At 45.9% G+C, this 25,709-nt stretch overlaps 2 protein-coding genes and 2 non-coding genes across 4 annotated transcripts in view; 3 read left to right on the top strand and 1 right to left on the bottom strand.

Annotated features, from left to right (window-relative positions):
- Nucleotides 1–10,362: 10,362 nt before the first annotated feature.
- Nucleotides 10,363–10,435, top strand: trnat-ugu. The gene has a single exon. It is a non-coding gene; the product is annotated as a tRNA-Thr (tRNA).
- Nucleotides 10,436–11,866: 1,431 nt separating this feature from the next.
- On the bottom strand, nucleotides 11,867–18,594 carry ino80c (INO80 complex subunit C). Its single transcript, XM_047050134.1, has 7 exons — nucleotides 18,236–18,594; nucleotides 14,878–14,919; nucleotides 13,899–14,122; nucleotides 13,504–13,620; nucleotides 13,286–13,397; nucleotides 13,139–13,206; nucleotides 11,867–13,003 (listed from the first exon to the last, which is right to left on the bottom strand). Exons 3-7 carry the CDS (start codon nucleotides 14,118–14,120, stop codon nucleotides 12,872–12,874), a joined length of 651 nt encoding a protein of 216 aa, XP_046906090.1. The 5' UTR covers nucleotides 14,121–14,122; nucleotides 14,878–14,919; nucleotides 18,236–18,594; the 3' UTR covers nucleotides 11,867–12,871.
- On the top strand, nucleotides 12,301–12,373 carry trnat-ugu. Its single transcript has one exon. It is a non-coding gene; the product is annotated as a tRNA-Thr (tRNA).
- A 266-nt stretch (nucleotides 18,595–18,860) lies between the features above and the next one.
- Nucleotides 18,861–25,709, top strand: part of galnt1 (UDP-N-acetyl-alpha-D-galactosamine:polypeptide N-acetylgalactosaminyltransferase 1) — a 45,689-nt gene continuing 38,840 nt past the window's right edge. The window contains exon 1 of the mRNA XM_047050132.1: nucleotides 18,861–19,226. The gene's annotated coding sequence lies outside the window, so the exon portion shown is untranslated. The remainder of the gene's footprint in view (nucleotides 19,227–25,709) is intronic.

Below are 25,709 nucleotides of genomic sequence, written 5' to 3'. Positions count from 1 at the left end.
GGGTCCCCCCTACGGTCATATTTTCCATTGGATTTGGACTTTTTTTGAGCCATATTCCCCTTGCCCTTTTGCAAGGCCCATAACTCTGCCCAGGAAGGCCCTAGAGGCCCCAAAGTTGGCCTGGCCTGTTCATCAGGGTCCCCCCTACGGTCATATTTTCCATTGGATTTGGACTTTTTTTGAGCCATATTCGCCTTGCCCTTTTGCAAGGCCCATAACTCTGCCCAGGAAGGCCCTAGAGGCCCCAAAGTTGGCCTGGCCTGTTCATCAGGGTCCCCCCTACGGTCATATTTTCCATTGGATTTGGACTTTTTTTGAGCCATATTCCCCTTGCCCTTTTGCAAGGCCCATAACTCTGCCCAGGAAGGCCCTAGAGGCCCCAAAGTTGGCCTGGCCTGTTCATCAGGGTCCCCCCTACGGTCATATTTTCCATTGGATTTGGACTTTTTTTGAGCCATATTCGCCTTGCCCTTTTGCAAGGCCCATAACTCTGCCTAGGAAGGCCCTAGAGGCCCCAAAGTTGGCCTGGCCTGTTCATCAGGGTCCCCCCTACGGTCATATTTTCCATTGGATTTGGACTTTTTTTGAGCCATATTCCCCTTGCCCTTTTGCAAGGCCCATAACTCTGCCCAGGAAGGCCCTAGAGGCCCCAAAGTTGGCCTGGCCTGTTCATCAGGGTCCCCCCTACGGTCATATTTTCCATTGGATTTGGACTTTTTTTGAGCCATATTCGCCTTGCCCTTTTGCAAGGCCCATAACTCTGCCCAGGAAGGCCCTAGAGGCCCCAAAGTTGGCCTGGCCTGTTCATCAGGGTCCCCCCTACGGTCATATTTTCCATTGGATTTGGACTTTTTGAGCCATATTCGCCTTGCCCTTTTGCAAGGCCCATAACTCTGCCCAGGAAGGCCCTAGAGGCCCCAAAGTTGGCCTGGCCTGTTCATCAGGGTCCCCCCTACGGTCATATTTTCCATTGGATTTGGACTTTTTTTGAGCCATATTCGCCTTGCCCTTTTGCAAGGCCCATAACTCTGCCTAGGAAGGCCCTAGAGGCCCCAAAGTTGGCCTGGCCTGTTCATCAGGGTCCCCCCTACGGTCATATTTTCCATTGGATTTGGACTTTTTTTGAGCCATATTCGCCTTGCCCTTTTGCAAGGCCCATAACTCTGCCTAGGAAGGCCCTAGAGGCCCCAAAATTGGCCTGGCCTGTTCATCAGGGTCCCCCCTACGGTCATATTTTCCATTGGATTTGGACTTTTTTTGAGCCATATTCGCCTTGCCCTTTTGCAAGGCCCATAACTCTGCCTAGGAAGGCCCTAGAGGCCCCAAAGTTGGCCTGGCCTGTTCATCAGGGTCCCCCCTACGGTCATATTTTCCATTGGATTTGGACTTTTTCTGAGCCATATTCGCCTTGCCCTTTTGCAAGGCCCATAACTCTGCCTAGGAAGGCCCTAGAGGCCCCAAAATTGGCCTGGCCTGTTCATCAGGGTCCCCCCTACGGTCATATTTTCCATTGGATTTGGACTTTTTTTGAGCCATATTCGCCTTGCCCTTTTGCAAGGCCCATAACTCTGCCCAGGAAGGCCCTAGAGGCCCCAAAGTTGGCCTGGCCTGTTCATCAGGGTCCCCCCTACGGTCATATTTTCCATTGGATTTGGACTTTTTTTGAGCCATATTCGCCTTGCCCTTTTGCAAGGCCCATAACTCTGCCCAGGAAGGCCCTAGAGGCCCCAAAGTTGGCCTGGCCTGTTCATCAGGGTCCCCCCTACGGTCATATTTTCCATTGGATTTGGACTTTTTTTGAGCCATATTCCCCTTGCCCTTTTGCAAGGCCCATAACTCTGCCCAGGAAGGCCCTAGAGGCCCCAAAGTTGGCCTGGCCTGTTCATCAGGGTCCCCCCTACGGTCATATTTTCCATTGGATTTGGACTTTTTTTGAGCCATATTCGCCTTGCCCTTTTGCAAGGCCCATAACTCTGCCCAGGAAGGCCCTAGAGGCCCCAAAGTTGGCCTGGCCTGTTCATCAGGGTCCCCCCTACGGTCATATTTTCCATTGGATTTGGACTTTTTTTGAGCCATATTCCCCTTGCCCTTTTGCAAGGCCCATAACTCTGCCCAGGAAGGCCCTAGAGGCCCCAAAGTTGGCCTGGCCTGTTCATCAGGGTCCCCCCTACGGTCATATTTTCCATTGGATTTGGACTTTTTTTGAGCCATATTCGCCTTGCCCTTTTGCAAGGCCCATAACTCTGCCTAGGAAGGCCCTAGAGGCCCCAAAGTTGGCCTGGCCTGTTCATCAGGGTCCCCCCTACGGTCATATTTTCCATTGGATTTGGACTTTTTTTGAGCCATATTCGCCTTGCCCTTTTGCAAGGCCCATAACTCTGCCCAGGAAGGCCCTAGAGGCCCCAAAGTTGGCCTGGCCTGTTCATCAGGGTCCCCCCTACGGTCATATTTTCCATTGGATTTGGACTTTTTTTGAGCCATATTCGCCTTGCCCTTTTGCAAGGCCCATAACTCTGCCCAGGAAGGCCCTAGAGGCCCCAAAGTTGGCCTGGCCTGTTCATCAGGGTCCCCCCTACGGTCATATTTTCCATTGGATTTGGACTTTTTTTGAGCCATATTCGCCTTGCCCTTTTGCAAGGCCCATAACTCTGCCCAGGAAGGCCCTAGAGGCCCCAAAGTTGGCCTGGCCTGTTCATCAGGGTCCCCCCTACGGTCATATTTTCCATTGGATTTGGACTTTTTTTGAGCCATATTCGCCTTGCCCTTTTGCAAGGCCCATAACTCTGCCTAGGAAGGCCCTAGAGGCCCCAAAGTTGGCCTGGCCTGTTCATCAGGGTCCCCCCTACGGTCATATTTTCCATTGGATTTGGACTTTTTTTGAGCCATATTCGCCTTGCCCTTTTGCAAGGCCCATAACTCTGCCCAGGAAGGCCCTAGAGGCCCCAAAGTTGGCCTGGCCTGTTCATCAGGGTCCCCCCTACGGTCATATTTTCCATTGGATTTGGACTTTTTTTGAGCCATATTCGCCTTGCCCTTTTGCAAGGCCCATAACTCTGCCCAGGAAGGCCCTAGAGGCCCCAAAGTTGGCCTGGCCTGTTCATCAGGGTCCCCCCTACGGTCATATTTTCCATTGGATTTGGACTTTTTTTGAGCCATATTCGCCTTGCCCTTTTGCAAGGCCCATAACTCTGCCTAGGAAGGCCCTAGAGGCCCCAAAGTTGGCCTGGCCTGTTCATCAGGGTCCCCCCTACGGTCATATTTTCCATTGGATTTGGACTTTTTTTGAGCCATATTCGCCTTGCCCTTTTGCAAGGCCCATAACTCTGCCCAGGAAGGCCCTAGAGGCCCCAAAGTTGGCCTGGCCTGTTCATCAGGGTCCCCCCTACGGTCATATTTTCCATTGGATTTGGACTTTTTTTGAGCCATATTCGCCTTGCCCTTTTGCAAGGCCCATAACTCTGCCTAGGAAGGCCCTAGAGGCCCCAAAGTTGGCCTGGCCTGTTCATCAGGGTCCCCCCTACGGTCATATTTTCCATTGGATTTGGACTTTTTTTGAGCCATATTCCCCTTGCCCTTTTGCAAGGCCCATAACTCTGCCCAGGAAGGCCCTAGAGGCCCCAAAGTTGGCCTGGCCTGTTCATCAGGGTCCCCCCTACGGTCATATTTTCCATTGGATTTGGACTTTTTTTGAGCCATATTCGCCTTGCCCTTTTGCAAGGCCCATAACTCTGCCCAGGAAGGCCCTAGAGGCCCCAAAGTTGGCCTGGCCTGTTCATCAGGGTCCCCCCTACGGTCATATTTTCCATTGGATTTGGACTTTTTTTGAGCCATATTCGCCTTGCCCTTTTGCAAGGCCCATAACTCTGCCCAGGAAGGCCCTAGAGGCCCCAAAGTTGGCCTGGCCTGTTCATCAGGGTCCCCCCTACGGTCATATTTTCCATTGGATTTGGACTTTTTTTGAGCCATATTCGCCTTGCCCTTTTGCAAGGCCCATAACTCTGCCTAGGAAGGCCCTAGAGGCCCCAAAGTTGGCCTGGCCTGTTCATCAGGGTCCCCCCTACGGTCATATTTTCCATTGGATTTGGACTTTTTTTGAGCCATATTCGCCTTGCCCTTTTGCAAGGCCCATAACTCTGCCTAGGAAGGCCCTAGAGGCCCCAAAGTTGGCCTGGCCTGTTCATCAGGGTCCCCCCTACGGTCATATTTTCCATTGGATTTGGACTTTTTTTGAGCCATATTCGCCTTGCCCTTTTGCAAGGCCCATAACTCTGCCTAGGAAGGCCCTAGAGGCCCCAAAGTTGGCCTGGCCTGTTCATCAGGGTCCCCCCTACGGTCATATTTTCCATTGGATTTGGACTTTTTTTGAGCCATATTCGCCTTGCCCTTTTGCAAGGCCCATAACTCTGCCCAGGAAGGCCCTAGAGGCCCCAAAGTTGGCCTGGCCTGTTCATCAGGGTCCCCCCTACGGTCATATTTTCCATTGGATTTGGACTTTTTTTGAGCCATATTCGCCTTGCCCTTTTGCAAGGCCCATAACTCTGCCCAGGAAGGCCCTAGAGGCCCCAAAGTTGGCCTGGCCTGTTCATCAGGGTCCCCCCTACGGTCATATTTTCCATTGGATTTGGACTTTTTTTGAGCCATATTCGCCTTGCCCTTTTGCAAGGCCCATAACTCTGCCTAGGAAGGCCCTAGAGGCCCCAAAGTTGGCCTGGCCTGTTCATCAGGGTCCCCCCTACGGTCATATTTTCCATTGGATTTGGACTTTTTTTGAGCCATATTCGCCTTGCCCTTTTGCAAGGCCCATAACTCTGCCTAGGAAGGCCCTAGAGGCCCCAAAGTTGGCCTGGCCTGTTCATCAGGGTCCCCCCTACGGTCATATTTTCCATTGGTTTTGGACTTTTTTTGAGCCATATTCCCCTTGCCCTTTTGCAAGGCCCATAACTCTGCCCAGGAAGGCCCTAGAGGCCCCAAAGTTGGCCTGGCCTGTTCATCAGGGTCCCCCCTACGGTCATATTTTCCATTGGATTTGGACTTTTTTTGAGCCATATTCGCCTTGCCCTTTTGCAAGGCCCATAACTCTGCCTAGGAAGGCCCTAGAGGCCCCAAAGTTGGCCTGGCCTGTTCATCAGGGTCCCCCCTACGGTCATATTTTCCATTGGATTTGGACTTTTTTTGAGCCATGTTCGCCTTGCCCTTTTGCAAGGCCCATAACTCTGCCTAGGAAGGCCCTAGAGGCCCCAAAGTTGGCCTGGCCTGTTCATCAGGGTCCCCCCTACGGTCATATTTTCCATTGGATTTGGACTTTTTCTGAGCCATATTCGCCTTGCCCTTTTGCAAGGCCCATAACTCTGCCTAGGAAGGCCCTAGAGGCCCCAAAGTTGGCCTGGCCTGTTCATCAGGGTCCCCCCTACGGTCATATTTTCCATTGGATTTGGACTTTTTTTGAGCCATATTCGCCTTGCCCTTTTGCAAGGCCCATAACTCTGCCTAGGAAGGCCCTAGAGGCCCCAAAGTTGGCCTGGCCTGTTCATCAGGGTCCCCCCTACGGTCATATTTTCCATTGGATTTGGACTTTTTTTGAGCCATATTTGCCTTGCCCTTTTGCAAGGCCCATAACTCTGCCTAGGAAGGCCCTAGAGGCCCCAAAGTTGGCCTGGCCTGTTCATCAGGGTCCCCCCTACGGTCATATTTTCCATTGGATTTGGACTTTTTCTGAGCCATATTCGCCTTGCCCTTTTGCAAGGCCCATAACTCTGCCTAGGAAGGCCCTAGAGGCCCCAAAGTTGGCCTGGCCTGTTCATCAGGGTCCCCCCTACGGTCATATTTTCCATTGGATTTTGACTTTTTTTGAGCCATATTCGCCTTGCCCTTTTGCAAGGCCCATAACTCTGCCCAGGAAGGCCCTAGAGGCCCCAAAGTTGGCCTGGCCTGTTCATCAGGGTCCCCCCTACGGTCATATTTTCCATTGGATTTGGACTTTTTTTGAGCCATATTCGCCTTGCCCTTTTGCAAGGCCCATAACTCTGCCTAGGAAGGCCCTAGAGGCCCCAAAGTTGGCCTGGCCTGTTCATCAGGGTCCCCCCTACGGTCATATTTTCCATTGGATTTGGACTTTTTTTGAGCCATATTCGCCTTGCCCTTTTGCAAGGCCCATAACTCTGCCCAGGAAGGCCCTAGAGGCCCCAAAATTGGCCTGGCCTGTTCATCAGGGTCCCCCCTACGGTCATATTTTCCATTGGATTTGGACTTTTTGAGCCATATTCGCCTTGCCCTTTTGCAAGGCCCATAACTTTGCCCAGGAAGGCCCTAGAGGCCCCAAAGTTGGCCTGGCCTGTTCATCAGGGTCCCCCCTACGGTCATATTTTCCATTGGTTTTGGACTTTTTTTGAGCCATATTCCCCTTGCCCTTTTGCAAGGCCCATAACTCTGCCCAGGAAGGCCCTAGAGGCCCCAAAGTTGGCCTGGCCTGTTCATCAGGGTCCCCCCTACGGTCATATTTTCCATTGGATTTGGACTTTTTTTGAGCCATATTCGCCTTGCCCTTTTGCAAGGCCCATAACTCTGCCTAGGAAGGCCCTAGAGGCCCCAAAGTTGGCCTGGCCTGTTCATCAGGGTCCCCCCTACGGTCATATTTTCCATTGGATTTGGACTTTTTTTGAGCCATATTCGCCTTGCCCTTTTGCAAGGCCCATAACTCTGCCCAGGAAGGCCCTAGAGGCCCCAAAATTGGCCTGGCCTGTTCATCAGGGTCCCCCCTACGGTCATATTTTCCATTGGATTTGGACTTTTTGAGCCATATTCGCCTTGCCCTTTTGCAAGGCCCATAACTTTGCCCAGGAAGGCCCTAGAGGCCCCAAAGTTGGCCTGGCCTGTTCATCAGGGTCCCCCCTACGGTCATATTTTCCATTGGTTTTGGACTTTTTTTGAGCCATATTCCCCTTGCCCTTTTGCAAGGCCCATAACTCTGCCCAGGAAGGCCCTAGAGGCCCCAAAGTTGGCCTGGCCTGTTCATCAGGGTCCCCCCTACGGTCATATTTTCCATTGGATTTGGACTTTTTTTGAGCCATATTCGCCTTGCCCTTTTGCAAGGCCCATAACTCTGCCTAGGAAGGCCCTAGAGGCCCCAAAGTTGGCCTGGCCTGTTCATCAGGGTCCCCCCTACGGTCATACTTTCCATTGGATTTGGACTTTTTTTGAGCCATATTCGCCTTGCCCTTTTGCAAGGCCCATAACTCTGCCCAGGAAGGCCCTAGAGGCCCCAAAGTTGGCCTGGCCTGTTCATCAGACTCCCCTCTACGGTCGTGTTTTGCATTGGATTTGGATTTTTTTAAACCATATTCGCCTTGCGAATGGAATATGAAATGCAATACAAAATGGCTGAAAGGGTTGTATTTATGTAAATCTCCTCATTGCCTCAATATCTTTGTGTCAATAAATACAATATCATTTTGACTGATGGTTTTCAAATCTTCTTGGGTTCGAGATGACATCACTCTGAAGTACCATCAACAATTTAACCTTGGTATGTCAAAATATGATTGAATTTGAGTAGTTTAAACTTTGGCTGAATCTAACAACTCTTACTACAGAAGAAACAGCTTACTTTTTTACATAGTAACTGAACAAGACAATATTCAACATTGAGAATAGCTCAAAGGACTGAGACAGTGACCTGCAAAGTATAAGGTGATAGATTTGAATCCAGCCACAGTCTTTTAGCCTGTCTTAAATTTGAATATCTGTTAAGTTAAACAGGATGACATCATTATGAAATACCATACGTAATTTCATGCAATTCCACTTTGAAATATCAACCATTTCCTAACCTTGGTCCCAAAGCTGACCAAAGATAATGGTTTGCCCTTTCTACTTATATGTCCAACAGTTTGTGTGTAGCAGCGAGGATAGAGAGGCTGCCTTGTAAACTTATGCTCGTGAGTTCAAATCCCCATTCAGCCTATTGAACTTGTCCCATCATGAAGTAGTTTTGCTCTCTTGTTGTCCAACTCTTGACCTTCTACAATGTACATTTTTATAATATTTTGCCATTTTGCGGAGGAACCCGCATCGCTGCTTGCAGCTATATTTTCTGATTAATTCTTGTTACAAATGCTTTCAATAAAGTGAAATTGTGTTACAGTATTACAATGTATGACTATGTTTATCCTGTGTTCTGCACTTATGTTTTGCCAACCGTCTCTGGAAGAGGGGATCCCTCTTTTTTCACCTTTTGGTTATAATTTTCAAGTACTATATTCATACAAAAAAATGAAACTATGATTAATTCTTGATACAAATGCTTTCAATAAGGTGAAATTGTGTTAGAGTATTCTATATGAAAAACTGATTTATGTGGAAAATCATTACAATTTAAAAAAATGAAAGTTAATCAATTATGTAATGCTTCTTGTTGTTAATGTTTTTCAGTTCAGTATGTTATCAATGAAATGTGTGTTTCCTGAATGAGAATTGTTGCCAGTGTTATGTTGGTCTGAGTGAGTTTTGTAGGTGAGATTAATTGTTTGGCCAACATTCATGCTGGTAATGCAGACTGTGTGGAGAGTTTTGAAAATGTGGTTTCAGTATTGAACAATGCATGTTAGAAACTGGAAAAACACTTTCCTGTTGTATGACTATGTTTAGCGTGTGCTCTGCACTTCTGTTTTGCCAACCGTCTCTGGAAGAGGGGGTCCCTCACTGAATTTCTCCTACCAAGGTTTCTTACATTTTTTCTCCTCTAGTGAGTTTTTCTGGGAGTTTTTCCTTGTCTTCCTTGAGGGTTTAGGTTGGTTGAGGGGCAGTTCTATGGGCGTATGTAAAGCCCTCTGTGACATTGCTTGTAAAAAGGCCTATACAAATACTGTGCATTTGATTTGGTTTGAATATATTACAGTAACCATCACAACTTAGTACTGTCAACAAAGAAAAATGGGGTAAAAACCCTCTGGTGTGCTGGATCCAGCCTTGAAAACACTCCACACCTATGTCACCACAGGCCAATTCCATTGCCTGTAGGAGATTTACCCTGGTATATGGGTTTCGGTCATAAACCTTTCACCGCCACACAGAGAAAAACTCTTAAATTGGGTTGAGAAAAGGACTGTATGTTGGAAGGTAAACATTTACAGTAAAAAATGCTGGTTTATGTTGAACTATTCTTGTATATAGACACCACGGTGAAGGCTGACATTGTCCCAAACCACCATTAGGAAACAAGTGTGAACAATTTTGAGTCATTGTGTTTTACAGATGACAACTGTATTGTAGTTGTGTTTACTGTTTGCCCTCTGTGTTTACCATTTTGCAGCACAAGTACATCACAGTGTAAAAAGTGTTTAGTGAATGAGAATGGGTTTAGAGTTTTGCCAAAGAGTGTCTGATTTAACAAATTGGCTTAGTTCACCGAACATTTGATTCAGAGAATGGGGTTTAGTGTTTTAGCAATTGTGAAAAACTGTAAATGGTGGCAGATTACGTAAAAAATTGCGACAGTCTTGTTTTGTGCTCTACACAGTCCTGTACATATTTCCAACCATGTTCTTATTTTTGTAATGTTGCTCCGCTAACTTTACATTGCTGATTTGCACAACAGTCCCGCATTTTTCTGATTAGCCTTGAAAGGCCTCCATGCATGTCTACATTTTTTACTAAATTCGATAAGCAGCGAATTTCGTTATCAGTACATAACATTACTTGGTTTGGAGACATCGATCTACGTAACCGTAACCAAGTGGTGTCTCATTTAATAGGGTTATGTAGCCCGTGCCATAAACATAATAAAGAGTACACGCCGCATTGGGTGCTGAGTGCGAGAAACGCAGCCGCCATCTTGGGAAGGTCAAGTTCCTCGTTGCTTAGCATCAGAATAAACAAGATGCCAAATCGTCGGACAATCGCAAACAGGGCTCGGGGGATTACTTTTCACAAGTAAGATTTAACATGACCATACTATTGTTTGTATTTTGTGAAAATAATAACCATGTCCTGTATTATAGCTACATGTATGACCTTTGCAGCAAAGCAAACCGCGTGAAAATCAGTTTAGTATGATTAATTAAAGGCGCTGACAGCTCATTGCCCCTGCCAAACAGATTATAATGAGTGGAGCGAGTGACCTTTCCAAGATGGCGGCCCCACGGCTCGTCAGCGCCAGTAGGCAGTAGCGGTCGATGAGGCGTCTACTCTTTATTATTACTATGGCCTGTACCCCTCAGTTTCGAGGGACAAGGGCTAGGGGTAAACTACGCGGTAGGGATATATCAGAGTATTGGGATTCGGCCAAAGAATGGATGGCTGACGGAATGCATGACGATTGCATAATGATCTTTTAGTAAGCTACTATCAGCCATGTTTCGCACGGAAGGCTCCATAGCTCAGTGGTTAGAGCACTGGTCTTGTAAACCAGGGGTCGCGAGTTCAATTCTCGCTGGGGCCTTGGATGGAATTTATACATTTTGATCCGCAAGATGAAATCTGTAGTTATGATCAATCTAATATAGATAGTTCAACATTGAAAACAACTACATAATTGCACACAAAAAGCAAAATGAATCATTCAGACAAATGCATTTTATTAATGTGTTTCTATTGCCAATGAATCTTGGATAGCAAAACTCTCAATAACCAGTAGTCTTATAATTAAAAAGCAATAGGGATTATCAGTCATCCAGTTGTCCCTTAATGTAGATGGGAATGTAATCTAAGAGCGTCGGCTAAATGCTCTGGATAAAAGCGTCGGCTAAATGACTAAATGTAATCTTGCGAGTCTGTTCAGTTGAACACATTATCACGAGGAACTGGGAACAGGACATCACAGTAAAGAACAGGTACTGCACATTTAGAGTGGAGAGTGTGCAATCACAACTGCTTTTACAATGTAACTGTCGCCATAAATGACCTAAGAGTACTTACTCTGTGCCGATGTGCAAAGTACCCCCGTCAGAATCAAACACATCCTATACCAGTTTGTGGTAGCTGTTGTTCTCACAATGACAAAGGCTTCACTAAGCTGGAACACAGAGCCAAGAGCAGGAGAGAACTGCCCAGTTGCAGTTCTTTAGGGTTACAGTTCTTGCACTTACTATGTGTAAATTGCTTGTTGAAAAGGGAAGTGCTGTCTCTCAGTTTATAGATCCTAACACGTTCCTTATCTGTCTCAGCCTCAACTATTTCTGTTCTCTCTTTAGTCTGCTCCTTATGGCTTTACTCTGTTAAGAGTTTTTCACAATTGTTAACACACAAAGCAAAAGTTTGGCACAATTTTCACAACCTTAACTTCATGTACCACTTGCTCGACCCAATTTGGCCCTACTTCACACTCCTTTATCTGCATTACTTTGACTTTCCTTACACTGTCAATTACACATCACCTTGTTGTCAAAACACCACACACAATGTTCAGTTGTTGCACACACTTCTCAAGTAAAGTCTCAAAGCATCAACCTACAACACACACATATTCAAATCTCTAAACACTCAGGTCTGGTGAGCAATTTGCAATCAGGACTGCAGCATAAAAAGGGCCTGGAGCCTCTGTTTTGTTTGGTGAACAATGGAGAATTTACAGTAAGAACATATTGACAACCAGAAAAGGAGAGGGCTAAGAGTGAGAGGAGGACAAGAAGGAGGAGGACAACGGTGAGGAGGAGTAGCAGGTAGAGGAGGACAAGGAGGAGGAAGAGGAGGAGAAGGAGGATGAGGAGGAAAAGGAGAAGGAGGAGGGGGAAGAGGAGAAAAAAGGAGAATGGTTGTCTATAATGAGATTCGGGCCACCATGGTTGACCATGTGCTCAACCATGGTTTGAGCATGAGAGAGGCTGGCCAGAGGGTCCAACCAAATCTCAGCCACTTCACAGTTGCTGCCATCATTCAAACCTTCAGGATGGAGAACAGGTATGAATTATATTTGCGTTGTGTACTGAAATACTGCATATCAATGGACTAGTGTGCTCATTGTATTTGCATTTTGCAGAATTGAAAAAGAACCACACCTAGGAGGAAGAACATTCACTTTCACAGCCGAACAGGACACTGAAATTGTGAAAATGGTTCGTTTCATGTTTGTCACTACAATTAAGTGTCAGTGGTTCACACCTCTCTCATATTTTATGCCGGTTGGTTGTTTCCGGTAACTGTTAATGGTGGGGTGTAATGGAGACCGTAGACCATTGTTATCTCCTTTTGGGTCTTCTTTATTCTAGGAATGCAGAAGGTGCACTGCCTCTATGTAATATCTTGTGACATGGGTGTGGTTTTGTATTTAGTTATAGAACTCTAATAATAAATCACCCAAGCAGGTTGGGCTCCATAGCTCAGTGGTTAGAGCACTGGTCTTGTAAACCAGGGGTCGCGAGTTCAATTCTCGCTGGGGCCTGTCACACATTTTTGGGCTAGTAAATCAATTCCAGTTAGCCAGTGACGTATGTTGACACCCATCAAGTTTAATGGCAACTGTCAAAGCCAGCAAACATCTGTGTTAGATGATTTCTCTTGGACAGGATTTTATTGAACTAAATAAGGTGTATGATCCAACAGTACATGAGGCATTTAAACATTGGGAATGCTGAATATTACATGGAAACATGACAACTGCATGGGTTGTTCAAAAATTCAAATAAATTAGTTCCAAATGATATCTTCCCATGCGTCAGATGGGGAATGTACAAGTCTTACTATGATGCCTGGAAGGCTCTTTGTATTGACAAAGGCACTCCATGAGTCCATGCTGTCAAACACAGTTCATCCCTGTTTACGTCTCCCTCTTCTCAGGATACCATCAAAACGAGAAACGGTCCTTGAGCACTGATGCAGTGCCAGGCCTTTGGATTGGAGGTGGATGAGCTGGTCCCAGATCAGGTCCTAGCAAGAGTTGTCAGGGAACCACGCAGGTGGCCTTTCGGAGCGCCAGGTAGCCAGTGACCACGTCAGTAGGGAGCAGGCGGATGTAGGAGAACTCCTCAGAGGATGTGAACCGCAGCTTGGTCTGAGGGTCTGTGTAGTTAGCCTGCAGAAACACACAGGTCAAAACAGCTCACAGTGCCTCTATTGTTCCTCCAACCTGTATAATGAACAATATATGTCATGGCACAATGTGTTTGTTTAGGTTTAGGTGTAGTTAGGGTTAGGTGTAGTTACTAACAGGGAGTCCAGAGATGTCTGAGTATTTCTTGGCTGGTTTGAAGGAAGGAAGAGCATCAATGCTGTAGTCTGTGAAAACAGTAGTGGATCAATATCAGACAGTAAGTTATGGACATGGTGCACACATTAAAGAGGGTGAGAGACTCACAGTTGGGATCATTCATATTCCAGGGTAACGTCCGTTCCACAGCCAGAATTTGTTTTAGATTTTTCCATGTCCGGTTCTTTTTCCCTGCTGCTGCACCGCCAATCCCTGAATGCTGCAGAACAGAGTAGGCGATCGGAAAAAGATTTAAGATATTGGATCTCACCTTACTTATTAAACTTGGTTACATTAAAATGTCTTAAAAAATGTGTTCCTTTTACCGTAAAATTAGGATCTTTAAAAGTTAGGGGAATGGTAACGGGCTCCGTGGTGGTCGGTACAGCCACGTCTACCGCACTCGGTGCTTTCCCCTCGGATTGTGGCTCCATTGCTACAATCTAGGATTTAAAAAAAAACATTATTACGAGGCAACTTCAGTTGTTAATCTTAGGCTAAACGGTGGACCTGTGTCTTGACACAAAAATATATATTTTAACGTAAAATGTAATTATTGTAAATATATAATACAATCAGTAGATATCCATCAGCCTTGTCATTGTTTACCTCCTCTGTAACCTCAAAGGGTTAGACGTGCAGTAAAGTTTACATAACTACAAGCTAGCTCGAACAATGGTGCATTGTTTAGACATTTGTAGACAGCTTCACCTGAAAGTACCTGTGCTTGTGTTGGAGTTGTAACAGGTGTTGCTTTTCTTTTTTTGCTGTTGTTTCCACTGGCCTGCGTCACTGGGAAGGATGCAGGACTGGTTGGCCGCTTCTTCCTTCGGAACGTTACGGGACTTGCAGCAACAACACTCTGGGCTCGAGCTGCTGGTGTGGTCGTTGCAGTTACTGCTCCGGCTCTGCTCACTGTAGAAGCAGTGTGCTGCGAAGCCATGTCTGTGTAAATGGGTTAAATTGGGCGTTTAAGATGTGAAACGTAAGCAGTTTTCAAATAACTGTTAACCAGGTTACGGTTTACACACGTTGCCAAATAGCGGTATCAAACTGGTAAATATACGTTTGACCCGGAAATGGAACAGAGGAACGCCTACAATGTGGCGTCATCTCCCGCTGACCAAATTAGAACGATAGATTATTCTTTAAGATATTAGATAAGATAATATTACTGTACATGTCCCCCTAAAAATTGTTAACGAACAAGATACTAAATAATAATTTTGTATGGAGAAATAGCTCATAAAAAATCTAATAAAAAAAGAAACTCAAGATCAGGAAGGTATAAATGTTCTTCTTTTGAATAGCCTACTTCTAATATTATTTTTGAAACCAGATGGATAATTTTTTGGGGGATAGAATTTGAATTTCAGCACAAACTTGTTAGGGTTGGAGTTACTGAATTACTATTGAAATGAAATTTAGCTTTGCTTTGCAATTCTGACTACCAAAAGCAAGCATTGCTATCCCGGTGAGCTAGCATACTTATTCTCCTTGTAAGTGTCTGATTTTGAACAATTGAAATTATAAGATTTATCTATTCTTTATGGGAGGACAATGGAATTTTGTTGGTCAAGCAGTTATTCTATGAAAGTGGACAGGTGTTTGGGTAATACAGATCATTTAAACAAATATGGGATACCAGTGACAATAAAATAAAATAAATAAAAAACATGTTGTTGTGTGTGATACTTTACCTACTGAGAAGTTCCGTTGTTCTCAAGATCTGGAGTCAAGATCTATGACAAATAAAAGGTAGTGTGACCTTAGTTTTTCTAGATAAAAGGTTGTGTTTTCTAGATAAAAGGTAAATGATCCCAGGCTGTGTGAACAGCATTGAGTGTAAGAAAAAGTGCATGCAGTATTCTCCCTGGAACAGGGAGTGTATCTGTAAATATACTTTGAGCCTTGTTCAACAGAGAAGAACAAAGTGACTTCAACAACAAAGTGAAGGAGCAAACAGTGATGCAGTGGTATGTGAAAGAGCAGTTATGAAGAGGGAACATCCTATTCTAGCCTACTGGGTTTGTGTTTGCGTGTTTAATTAGAGTGTGTAGTTTTGTCCACAGTAAATCTAACTGCATAGATAGAACCAAGCAGGACCATGCAGCACAAGCCACATCATCAAAGCTGAGCACACATTTAACAGAACACTAAAGTAAACATCTAACCTGCTATCAAGGGCTGGTGTTGTAATACCTTTTTAAAGAATGGAGGGCCAGATAATATTCTATAGACTGTTGGTGTTGATAAAGATTAGAGAACCACCCAGTGCCCAAGGAGATACATGTGTGCACTGTAATTATTCAAACGATCAACTTTTCACAAACAGCCTGCAAGCAAAAGCCTCCAGCACATCAGTTCACTCTAGAACTCCGGGGAGAAGCCCACAGAGGCCTGTCATTAACACAGCCCAAAGAGGCCTGTCATTAACACAGCCCACAGAGGCCTGTCATTAACACAGCCCACAGAGGCCTGTCATTAACACAGCTCACAGAGGCCTGTCATTAACACAGCTCACAGAGGCCTGTCATTAACACAGCCCACAGAGGCCTGTCATTAACACAGCCCACAGAGGCCTGTCATTAACACAGCTCACAGAGGCCTGTCATTAACACAGCACACAGAGGCCTGTCATTAACACAGCACACAGAGGCCTGTCATTAACACAGCCCACAGAGGCCTGTCATTAACACAGCTCACAGAGGCCTGTCATTAACACAGCTCACAGAGGCCTGTCATTAACACAGCTCACAGAGGCCTGTCATTAACACAGCCCACAGAGGCCTGTCCATTACGTGTTTTTTTCCTGTCAAGCTCTGTTTAGGGACTGGGGTTAACGTGTGGGGATGTTTACTGGGGAAACTGCTGATTCAGAGGAGGGCTTCTCCTGACATCTCATCCATATTTCAGCATCCGGCTGCTGCCACGAGCTCCACATAAATAAAGTATTTCTAGAGACTGTTGCAGCTCAATTGCAAGCAGGTATTATTGTTTTATGAGTGGAGTTAAACTGTGTGCTGTAACTATGGGGTATTAGACCTCAGCAGTCTTTATAAACACATCACCTGTCACACTACCTTTATAAACACATAACCTGTCACACTGCCTTTATAAACACATCAACTGTCACACTACAAATGGGAACAACACAATTCCATATTTTGTTTAAAAATAATCATCCTGTTGAAGTATCATCCACATGCCGGGAATATCCACAGCCCAGGGTTCTATTGGCCCAAGACCCTTACACCCGCTGTCCACACGTGTCACCCGTGCTGCCCACACGTGTCACCCGTGCTGTCCACACGAGTCACCCGTGCTGCCCACACGTGTCACCCGTGCTGTCCACACGTGTCACCTGTGCTGCCCACACGTGTGTCACCTGTGCTAAATGGTTTTTGTTTTAATCATATTTAAAAGAGGGATGTGCCACACAGCATACATGCAGTCATTTTCCCTAAAGGTTGTAATTGAGGTTTTGATGATATAACAGATAGGCTTTAGTGTTCTGCTGTAGTCAGTCCCCCTGGAGAGTGCCCCATGATAGATTCATTTAATTTTCTCCTATGACATTCCTACATCTTCATCAGTTCTATAGGAGTAACACGTGTGATTTCCTTGCATCTATTTTAAGTGAATAATCGTATCTGATAAATATGTGATAACAGCAATATAACTAGATTGCATGTGCACCGCAAGCTAGCAGACACAATCTACCCTCACACACTCTGTTTCCACATTGATTACGTTACATTTACATTTAGTCATTTAGCAGACGCTCTTATCCAGAGCGACTTACAGTAAGGCAAGTAGGGTGAAGTGCCTTGCCCAAGGACACACCATCATTTGACCCGGCGGGGAATCGATCCGGTAACCTTCTGATTACTAGCCCGACTCCCTCACCGCTCAGCCATCTGACTCCCTACATTGATCAAAAAGGTGCTGTAAAACGACCCTTCTGTACTGAGTTCCATCAGATGTAATCAACCCTGGCTGGTAAGGGAGACAGACCTGGAGTGGTAATGCATACTATAGTTATGGATATGGCTCAAACAGCCAGACCCACTCATTTACTATGTATACAGCTGCTATGAGTGAAACGATGTTCCAGAGGCCAAAGAGATGCACGCCATAATCAAACCACCTTCACTGAGGTGACTTGTACGATGCTAGAAGATGATGGTACCAAGGCTAACATACAGGGTGGTGACGGATGCCAGACAGATCTAACATTTTCACCGACCCTATTTGACAAGCTCCAGACAAAAATGTTTTTGGAACAGAACGTTTCGGTGCAACATTAAAGTTATTGCCATTGAAGTGAAGTTCACGTCACGTAACCCGCTTATAAAACTGCATTTCTGGAGAAGCATATGTCTGTGATTGGAGACCTATAAGGTCAGTAACTCGTAGCTCAAAACAGCTTGAATTCAACCAATGTATCTGCTTCGCGACCACGTCGACAGCATTCGCTACACTGACTTTGTGATGACTATTAGGTTCCTCAAGCCAACTCATTTTAGAGTTGACGAAGTAGGCTTGTATAAATTCCCATAGATCTGCTGATGATTTAAGTAACAACTAGCTAAGCTTCCTTATAAAGGACCAAAAGCTAGTTCGAAAGATGTATGATCCCGCTGTTGTCGTGCCCGTCTAGGATGACGTTGTTTGCAGAATAAGTGGCCCAGTAATGTTGGCAGCAAACGGTACCAGTGTAGATTTCACTAACGTCGTTAGATGTACGGTAATACCGTTAGCTAGCCAACAAGCTATAACGGTGCTACAACGTCACAAAATGTAGCTGCTGTCGCCCTCTCTGCCAACAACAGCGAACCAAACCTTCTTCAGGATTGTACAGACAATATTGCAACTAAGAAAACTGGAACTCGATTTACCAGCAAACTAGCAGTGACACCAACCAATGTGTCTTTTGGTCGCGATAAAACGTATTTTCGTGATCTAGCTAGACTAGCTAGCTACGTACTATGGTATGGAGTGGTCCTCCAATCGAAGCTTGTCTGTTCTGAGATCAAGAGCCAACTGATACCTTACCTCAAAAATTAATCCGAGAATAGTGATGACAGCGAACCAAACCTTCTTCCATCCAGAAGTCTGACATATTGATGAGTGTAAGGGGGGCATCGACTAGTGCCAGGTGTGTGTGAAACACATCATGGATGTGTATGTGTGTGTTTTGGATGCTGTTGTGTGTGGTGTTATTTTATTTATATCAGATAGTGTGTATTATTGTGTATGACACTATAGTTGTTTAAGTGTAAAATCAGAAACATCATTATTGTGTGTGTGTGTGTGTGTCCTTGCCCTTGGAGTATAGAGCAGGCTCAGAAGATCATATTTCACTTAACTCTGCCTTTAACTCATATCAGTAGTGTTCTGAGGAAGACACATCTGTCCCACACAGAGCTGTACACTGCATCAGGGAGGGTATGACAAGTTCAATTAGAAATGTGTGAACACATTAAAAAAAAACTAGAATTGTATGGTTTGAGAGACTGAAAATCTATTATTAATTCTCAACCTACATTTCATTAAGGTAATGCTGTGACATGATGAGAGAGCGTACAGACAGATAGATTACCAGATTATATGAAGACTAAATAATGAAGATTATCGATGTATTGGAACATCCTCACATGAACATCCCATAAATCATTCTTAGCGAAAATGTGAATATATTTGATATGGTCGTTAAGGCAACCCTATGGATCAAAGAGACTATGCAGGTCTTATGTATTTCTTCCGGGTTGGGTCTGCAGAGGAAGGTTAGTATGGGATGTGGCTCTGATCTCAACCGACAGCAGTCAACGCTCTCGCAGCCAGCCCCTACCGTTGTAAACGGCCGCACGGAGATCTCTTCTACCAAACAGCGCGGCACGGAATATCTCCTGGGCGACGCAGAGGGACAGCAAAATATATTTTCAATGGACGCCATCTCGTATGACATATTTTGACCCAATTACGCTGTCCCCTTCGCTGTCTCTCACTGTGGAAAATCATCACTATTCTCGGATTAATTTTTGAGGTAAGGTATCAATTGGCTCTTGATCTCAGAACAGACAAGCTTCGATTGGAGAACCACTCCATACCATAGTACGTAGCTAGCTACAGTAGTCTAGTTAGATCACGAAAATACGTTTTATCGCGACCAAAAGACACATTGGTTGGTGTCACTGCTAGTTTGCTGGTAAATCGAGTTCCAGTTTTCTTAGTTGCAATATTGTCTGTACAGTCCTGAAGAAGGTTTGGTTCGCTGTTGTTGGCAGAGAGGGCGACAGGAGCTACATTTTGTGACGTTGTAGCACCGTTATACTGTAGCTTGTTGGCTAGCTAACGGTATTACCGTACATCTAACGACGTTAGTGAAATCTACACTGGTACCATTTGCTGCCAACATTACTGGGCCACTTATTCTGCAAACAACGTCATCCTAGACGGGCACGACAACAGCGGGATCATATATCTTTCGAACTAGCTTTTGGTCCTTTACAAGGAAGCTTAGCTAGTTGTTACTTAAATCATCAGCAAATCTATGGGAATGTATACAAGCCTACTTCGTCAACTCTAAAATGAGTTGGCTTGAGGAACCTAATAGTCATCACAAAGTCAGTGTAGCGAATGCTGTCGACGTGGTCGCGAAGCAGATACATTGGTTGAATTCAAGCTGTCTTGAGCTACGAGTTACTGACCTTATAGGTCTCCAATCACAGAGATATGCTTCTCCAGAAATGCAGTTTTATAAGCGGGTTACGTGACGTGAACTTCACTTCAATGGCAATAACTTTAATGTTGCACCGAAACGTTCTGTTCCAAAAACATTTTTGTCTGGAGCTTGTCAAATAGGGTCGGTGTAAATGTTAGATCTGTCTGGCATCCGTCACCACCCTGTATGTTAGCCTTGGTACCATCATCGTCTAGCATCGTACAAGTCACCTCAGTGAAGGTGGTTTGATTATGGCGTGCATCTCTTTGGCCTCTGGAACATCATTTCACTCATAGCAGTTGTATACATAGTAAATGAGTGGGTCTGGCTGTTTGAGCCATATCCATAACTATAGTATGCATTACCACTCCAGGTCTGTCTTCCTTACCAGCCAGGGTTGATTACATCTTATGGAACTCAGTACAGAAGGGTCGTTTTACAGCACCTTTTTGATCAATGTGGAACCAGAGTGTGTGTGAGGGTAGATTGTGTCAGCTAGCTTGCACATGTGTGCGTGTGCTTGCGGTGCACATGCAATCTAGTCATATTGCTGTTATCACATATTTATCAGATACGATTATTCACTTAAAATAGATGCAAGGAAATCACACGTGTTACTCCTATAGAACTGATGAAGATGTAGGAATGTCATAGGAGAAAATTAAATGAATCTATCATGGGGAGTGAAAGGAGGGTGGAGTATTATTATTCCTCTGTGCCTGTGTGTGTGGCCTCTGGCTCAGATAATAGGATAAAATGGTTAGGGTTAGTGGTGCTGGAGGGAAGCAATCCAGTACTATCTGTATGGTCGGGCCCTGATACACACAGCTGCAGTGTGGCCAGAGGGCACAGATAGCTCTGAATACGTCCAGCAGTCAGCTGTACAGAGCAGTCTGCTGTACAGAGCAGTCTGCTGGACAGAGCAGTCTGCTGTACAGAGCAGTCTGCTGTACAGTGCAGTCTGCTGGACGTCTTCTGTGTCCTCTTGCCACACTGCAGCTGCACAGCAGAGAACACCGGAGAGAACGAGCACAATAGATAGTGAGAGATGGAAAGAGAGAGAAAGTGAGAGAGAGAAAGTGAGAAGAGTGAGAGTTGTTGCCTTTCAGCAACAGATGACATGTCTCCCTCCCCATCTCTAAGTGTGTGTGTGTGTGTATGAGTGTGTGTGTGAGTGTGTGAGTGAGTGTGTGAGTGTGTGAGTGAGTGTGTGAGTGAGTGTGTGAGTGAGTGAGTGAGTGTGTGAGTGTGTGAGTGAGTGTGTGAGTGAGTGTGTGAGTGAGTGAGTGAGTGAGTGAGTGAGTGTGAGTGAGTGAGTGAGTGTGTGAGTGTGTGTGTGAGTGAGTGAGTGAGTGTGTGAGTGAGTGTGTGAGTGTGTGAGTGAGTGTGTGAGTGAGTGTGTGAGTGAGTGTGTGAGTGAGTGAGCACAGAGGGCTGCCTTCAGCCTCTCCATTCTCTTGTTTGGATAGGTTAAGTCATGATTTGAATCGTCTCTCCGTCATCTTAGTAAGCAAGACGCTGTTCTAGACCGTGACAGTCCAGCATCGACAGGAAATGAATCATGTTCTTCCATCCCAGGCCGGAGAGGTCTGGGTGATGTGTTTCCTGTCCTGCTGCCTGTTGGAGTCCTCAGTCAGCAGATGTGCCCCTGGTTCTTCTGGAAGTGTGACAGTGTGTGTGTTTGTTTTTGTCTTGAGTTCAGGTTCAACTTGTGTGTTTTTTTTTGTTTCTGGGTCTGTGATGTGTGTTTTGTGCATTGTCTATGTGGTGTGTATGTGTGTGTGTGAGGGAGAGAGAGAGGGGTTGGGTTTTAGTGTGTCAGTTGTTTGGAGTTGCCCTGGAACAATAGCTGTATTCTGTCCTCGGTCTCAGGAGAGGCAGCAGTGCTCCCTGTGCCAGGTTAGGGTTAGGAGGCTTGGGTTAGGAGGCTTGGGTTTCCACAGCCACCTGGAGTCCAAAGCACAGGAATGTTATTGTTTCTTCTGCCCACAACCGGATCACTCACACTCACACACTGCACACACACTGTACACACACTGCACACACACTGCACACACACTGCACACACACTGTACACACACTGCACACACACTGTACACACACTGCACTCACACTGTACACACACTGTACACACACTGTACACATTTACATTTTACATTTAGTCATTTTGCAGACGCTCTTATCCAGAGCGACTTACAGTAAGTACAGGGACATTCCCCCCGAGGCAAGTAGGGTGAAGTGCCTTGCCCAAGGACACAACGTCATTTGGCACGGCGGGGAATCGATCCGGCAACCTTCTGATTACTAGCCCGACTCCCTCACCTCCCACCACCTGTACACACACTGCACACACACTGCACACACACTGTAAAACACTGCACAGGCCAGCAGACTGGGAAAGAGAGTTCACACCATGCTTCCTGGAAGCGCAGACATGTGTATCTCCTACTGTCCACAAACTGGCAGAGTAGCTGTGCCAACCTGCATGCCTGTGTTTACTCCCCCAGACCCAGCACCCAGGCCTGAGACACAGGGTCTTCTCAGGTTAGATGTGATTGGCTGGCACCATCAAGGATGGCACCATCAAGGATGGCATAGAGAAGTCATTAGAGACCTGTAATGACCAACCCTATCCCTGTAATGACTGGCTTGTATTTCCTTTTTACTGGGTTTGTACTGGTTTTACGGATGCTACCTTTTTTGGCTGCCGACCATTGATTCTTAGCGGTGTATTGTAGCTATCAAACGGCCCAAAAATATTTCTCATTTTTGCTCTCTCGGTCTTCACTTCCTCTGGTATGGCCACAGTTATGGGTTTCTTGTGATGTGCAGGCCAGCCAGACTCCTTCATCTGAGACACTCCGGATGTTACTGAGCAGTGATATCAGATAGCAGCGCTAGCTACCTCACAGAGAGGGAGGGAGGATTATGTAGGAGAGGAGGCAGTTAGGTGTCAGCACCGTGTTGTAGAGTTTATTAAGTGTCTGAAATTGTCCTCAACCTTATAGCCTAGTCCTCCACCTTTGGCCTAGTCCTTTTAGCCTAGTCCTCAACCTTATAGCCTAGTCTTCAACCTTATAGCCTAGATGTTATAGCTTAGTCTTCAACCTTATAGCCTAGTCCTTATAGCCTAGTCATCAACCTTATAGCCTAGTCCTTATAGCCTAGTCCTCAACCTTATAGCCTAGTCCTTATAGCCTAGTCCTTATAGCTTAGTCCTCAACCTTATAGCCAAGTCCTTATAGCCTAGTCCTCAACCTTATAGCCAAGTCCTTATAGCCTACTCTTCAACCTTATAGTCTAGTCCTCAACCTTATAGCCTAGATGTTATAGCTTAGTCCTCAATCTTATAGCCTAGTCCTTATAGCCTAGTCCTCAACCTTATAGCCTAGTCCTTATAGCCTAGTCCTCAACCTTATAGCCTAGTCCTCAACCTTATAGCCTAGTCCTTATAGCCTAGTCCTCAACCTTATAGCCTAGTCCTCAACCTTATAGCCAAGTCCTTATAGCCTAGTCCTCAACCTTATAGCCAAGTCCTTATAGCCTAGTCCTCAACCTTATAGCCAAGTCCTTATTGCCTAGTCTTCAACCTTATAGTCTAGTCCTCAACCTTGTAGCCTAGATGTTATAGCTTAGTCCTCAACCTTATAGCCTAGTCCTTATAGCCTAGTCCTCAACCTTATAGCCTAGTCCTCAACCTTATAGCCTAGTCCTCAACCTTATAGCCTAGGCCAGGGGTCTCCAACCCTGTTCCTGGAGAGCTAACTGCCTGTAGGTTTTTGGTCCAACACAAATAGGGAACTTTAGGGACACCTAATCTGTTGCCCCGCTTTAGCTCTGAAGCTCTGATTGGGCCGCCATGGGTCAGAGATAGCTAGCAGCACTAAGGAGGAGCAGGGCTACCAACTTTTCCAAAAACGTTGGCGTGAGATTTGGTAGCCCCCCCCCCCCCCTTCATTCCCCCCCAACGCGAGTTTACACGGCTGTTTGCTCGTCAATGTTGCTTCACTCGGTCAAGCAATGTTGCTTCACTCGGTCAACCTTCGCGTCCTCCGTTACTGTTTACAACGTTAGCTTGGCTACTTGTTTGGCGTTGTCTTTTCAGCATGAGATATACAAGGTGTGGCGTTAGAGCGTGAAAAATGGTTGAAATGCGTGTGTCACACGGCGAAACCGTGAGAGTTGGCAGCTCTCACGGAGTATGGCAAGTGGTGGCGACCCACGAGAGATGGAGGACCCGCCGGTCTCTTTAAAATCGCAAGTTTGGAAAACTTAGGTTTCCCATTCAGTTCCAGTAGTACAGGCGAGAGAGTGGTGAATAAGACAAGCACTGTGTGTCGGCGTTGTTCAGCAGTTGTGGGGTATGTGAGTGGAAATACTTCTAACATGCTAACACACATAACACATCTGGATAAGAGCGTGTGCTAAATGACAAAAAATAGCGGACGCCATCACCCAGGTGTGCCAATAACTGGAACGAGACCAAAAAACTGTCCAACTTCTCCTCCCTACAGTGCTTAACCAGCCGTTAGATACAAATAGGGCCAAAGAAATCACTGACGCAATTGGAATTTACATGTCATCTTCAATGCGCCCGCCCGTATTCACTCTTAGAGGAACCTGGTTTGTTTTGCTTTTCCCTCCGTTGTACCGAACTCGTACCGAACCGAGCAAGGCTCTCAACGACAAGCCATTCACGTCTCTCCAGTCACTTTCAGCAACATTATTATATTGTCACTTCAACCAGCTGTTGGCTGTGTTTAACCCGTCTACTCCCAGCGCTCCCTAATGTGTTCCTCCTCCAGCATCTACTCCAGCAGGAGATGTAGCACCCCCACAGGAACAACATGGTTTCCATGGTAACTGGCCCCCACACCCCCCGGCAGGCCCCCACTTCTGCTGTAGAGGAAATGGAATGTGTCCAGTTTCTGCTGACACATGGATTCTCACTCTCTCTCTCTCTCTCTCTCTCTCTCTCTCTCTCTCTCTCTCTCTCTCTCTCTCTCTCTCTCTCTCTCTCTCTCATACACCTGTATATTGAAGTTGTTGTCTATATTTAATTTCCAGTTCTCTGTGTGTTTGAGGGCATCTGTGTCAACAGATAATATGTGAAGGTGAACCATGTGTGTGTGTTGGCTGGTTTCCCTGCTGAGCTCGTTAAGTTGACATATTTGGGCGCAGACAGGATTTATAGGGATAACTGGGAGTAGCGATGTACTATTCTACTCTCACTCTTGATAGGGATAACTGGGAGTAGACATGTACTATTCTACTCTCACTCTTGATAGGGATAACTGGGAGTAGAGATGTACTATTCTACTCTAACTCTTGATAGGGATAACTGGGAGTAGAGATGTACTATTCTACTCTAACTCTTGATAGGGATAACTGGGAGTAGAGATGTACTATTCTACTCTCACTCTTGAGATCAGAGGATAGACGAGGCCTTCGCACACCAACACACACAGATGAAAATATGCAAAAAAAAAACTATATGTAGAGGGGGAGAAGGAGAGGTAAAAGAAAGAGAAAGCAGATGTTTGGGTAGACCATGATCCTGAATGAAAGCTCCACTGTGCTGTCTAGGTCTGTAATCAGAAGACATGTTCAACCAAGGAACACCCCCCAGCCCTGGGTAACCCTGACCCAAGAACACACCCCAGCCCTGGGTAACCCTGACCCAGGAACACCCCCCAGCCCTGGGTAACCCTGACCCAGGAACACACCCCAGCCCTGGGTAACCCTGACCCAGGAACACACCCCAGCCCTGGGTAACCCTGACCCAGGAACAGTCCTTCATGTAGG

The sequence above is a fragment of the Hypomesus transpacificus genome, unplaced genomic scaffold (genome assembly GCF_021917145.1).
Source record: "Hypomesus transpacificus isolate Combined female unplaced genomic scaffold, fHypTra1 scaffold_101, whole genome shotgun sequence".
In the NCBI taxonomy this organism is placed as follows: Eukaryota; Metazoa; Chordata; class Actinopteri; order Osmeriformes; family Osmeridae; genus Hypomesus; species Hypomesus transpacificus.
The sequence above is the reverse complement of the archived record's forward strand: the minus strand, read 5'-3'. Positions and strand labels throughout refer to the sequence as shown.

Coding starts and splice junctions, on each gene's coding strand:
- ino80c (XM_047050134.1), bottom strand. CDS start 14,120: ATGGCTTCGCAGCACACTGCTTCTACAGTGAGCAGAGCCGGAGCAGTA. Junction 13,207..13,285: donor GAATATGAATGATCCCAACT/GTGAGTCTCTCA, acceptor CTGTTTTCACAG/ACTACAGCATTGATGCTCTT. Junction 13,004..13,138: donor CAGACATCTCTGGACTCCCT/GTTAGTAACTAC, acceptor GTGTTTCTGCAG/GCTAACTACACAGACCCTCA.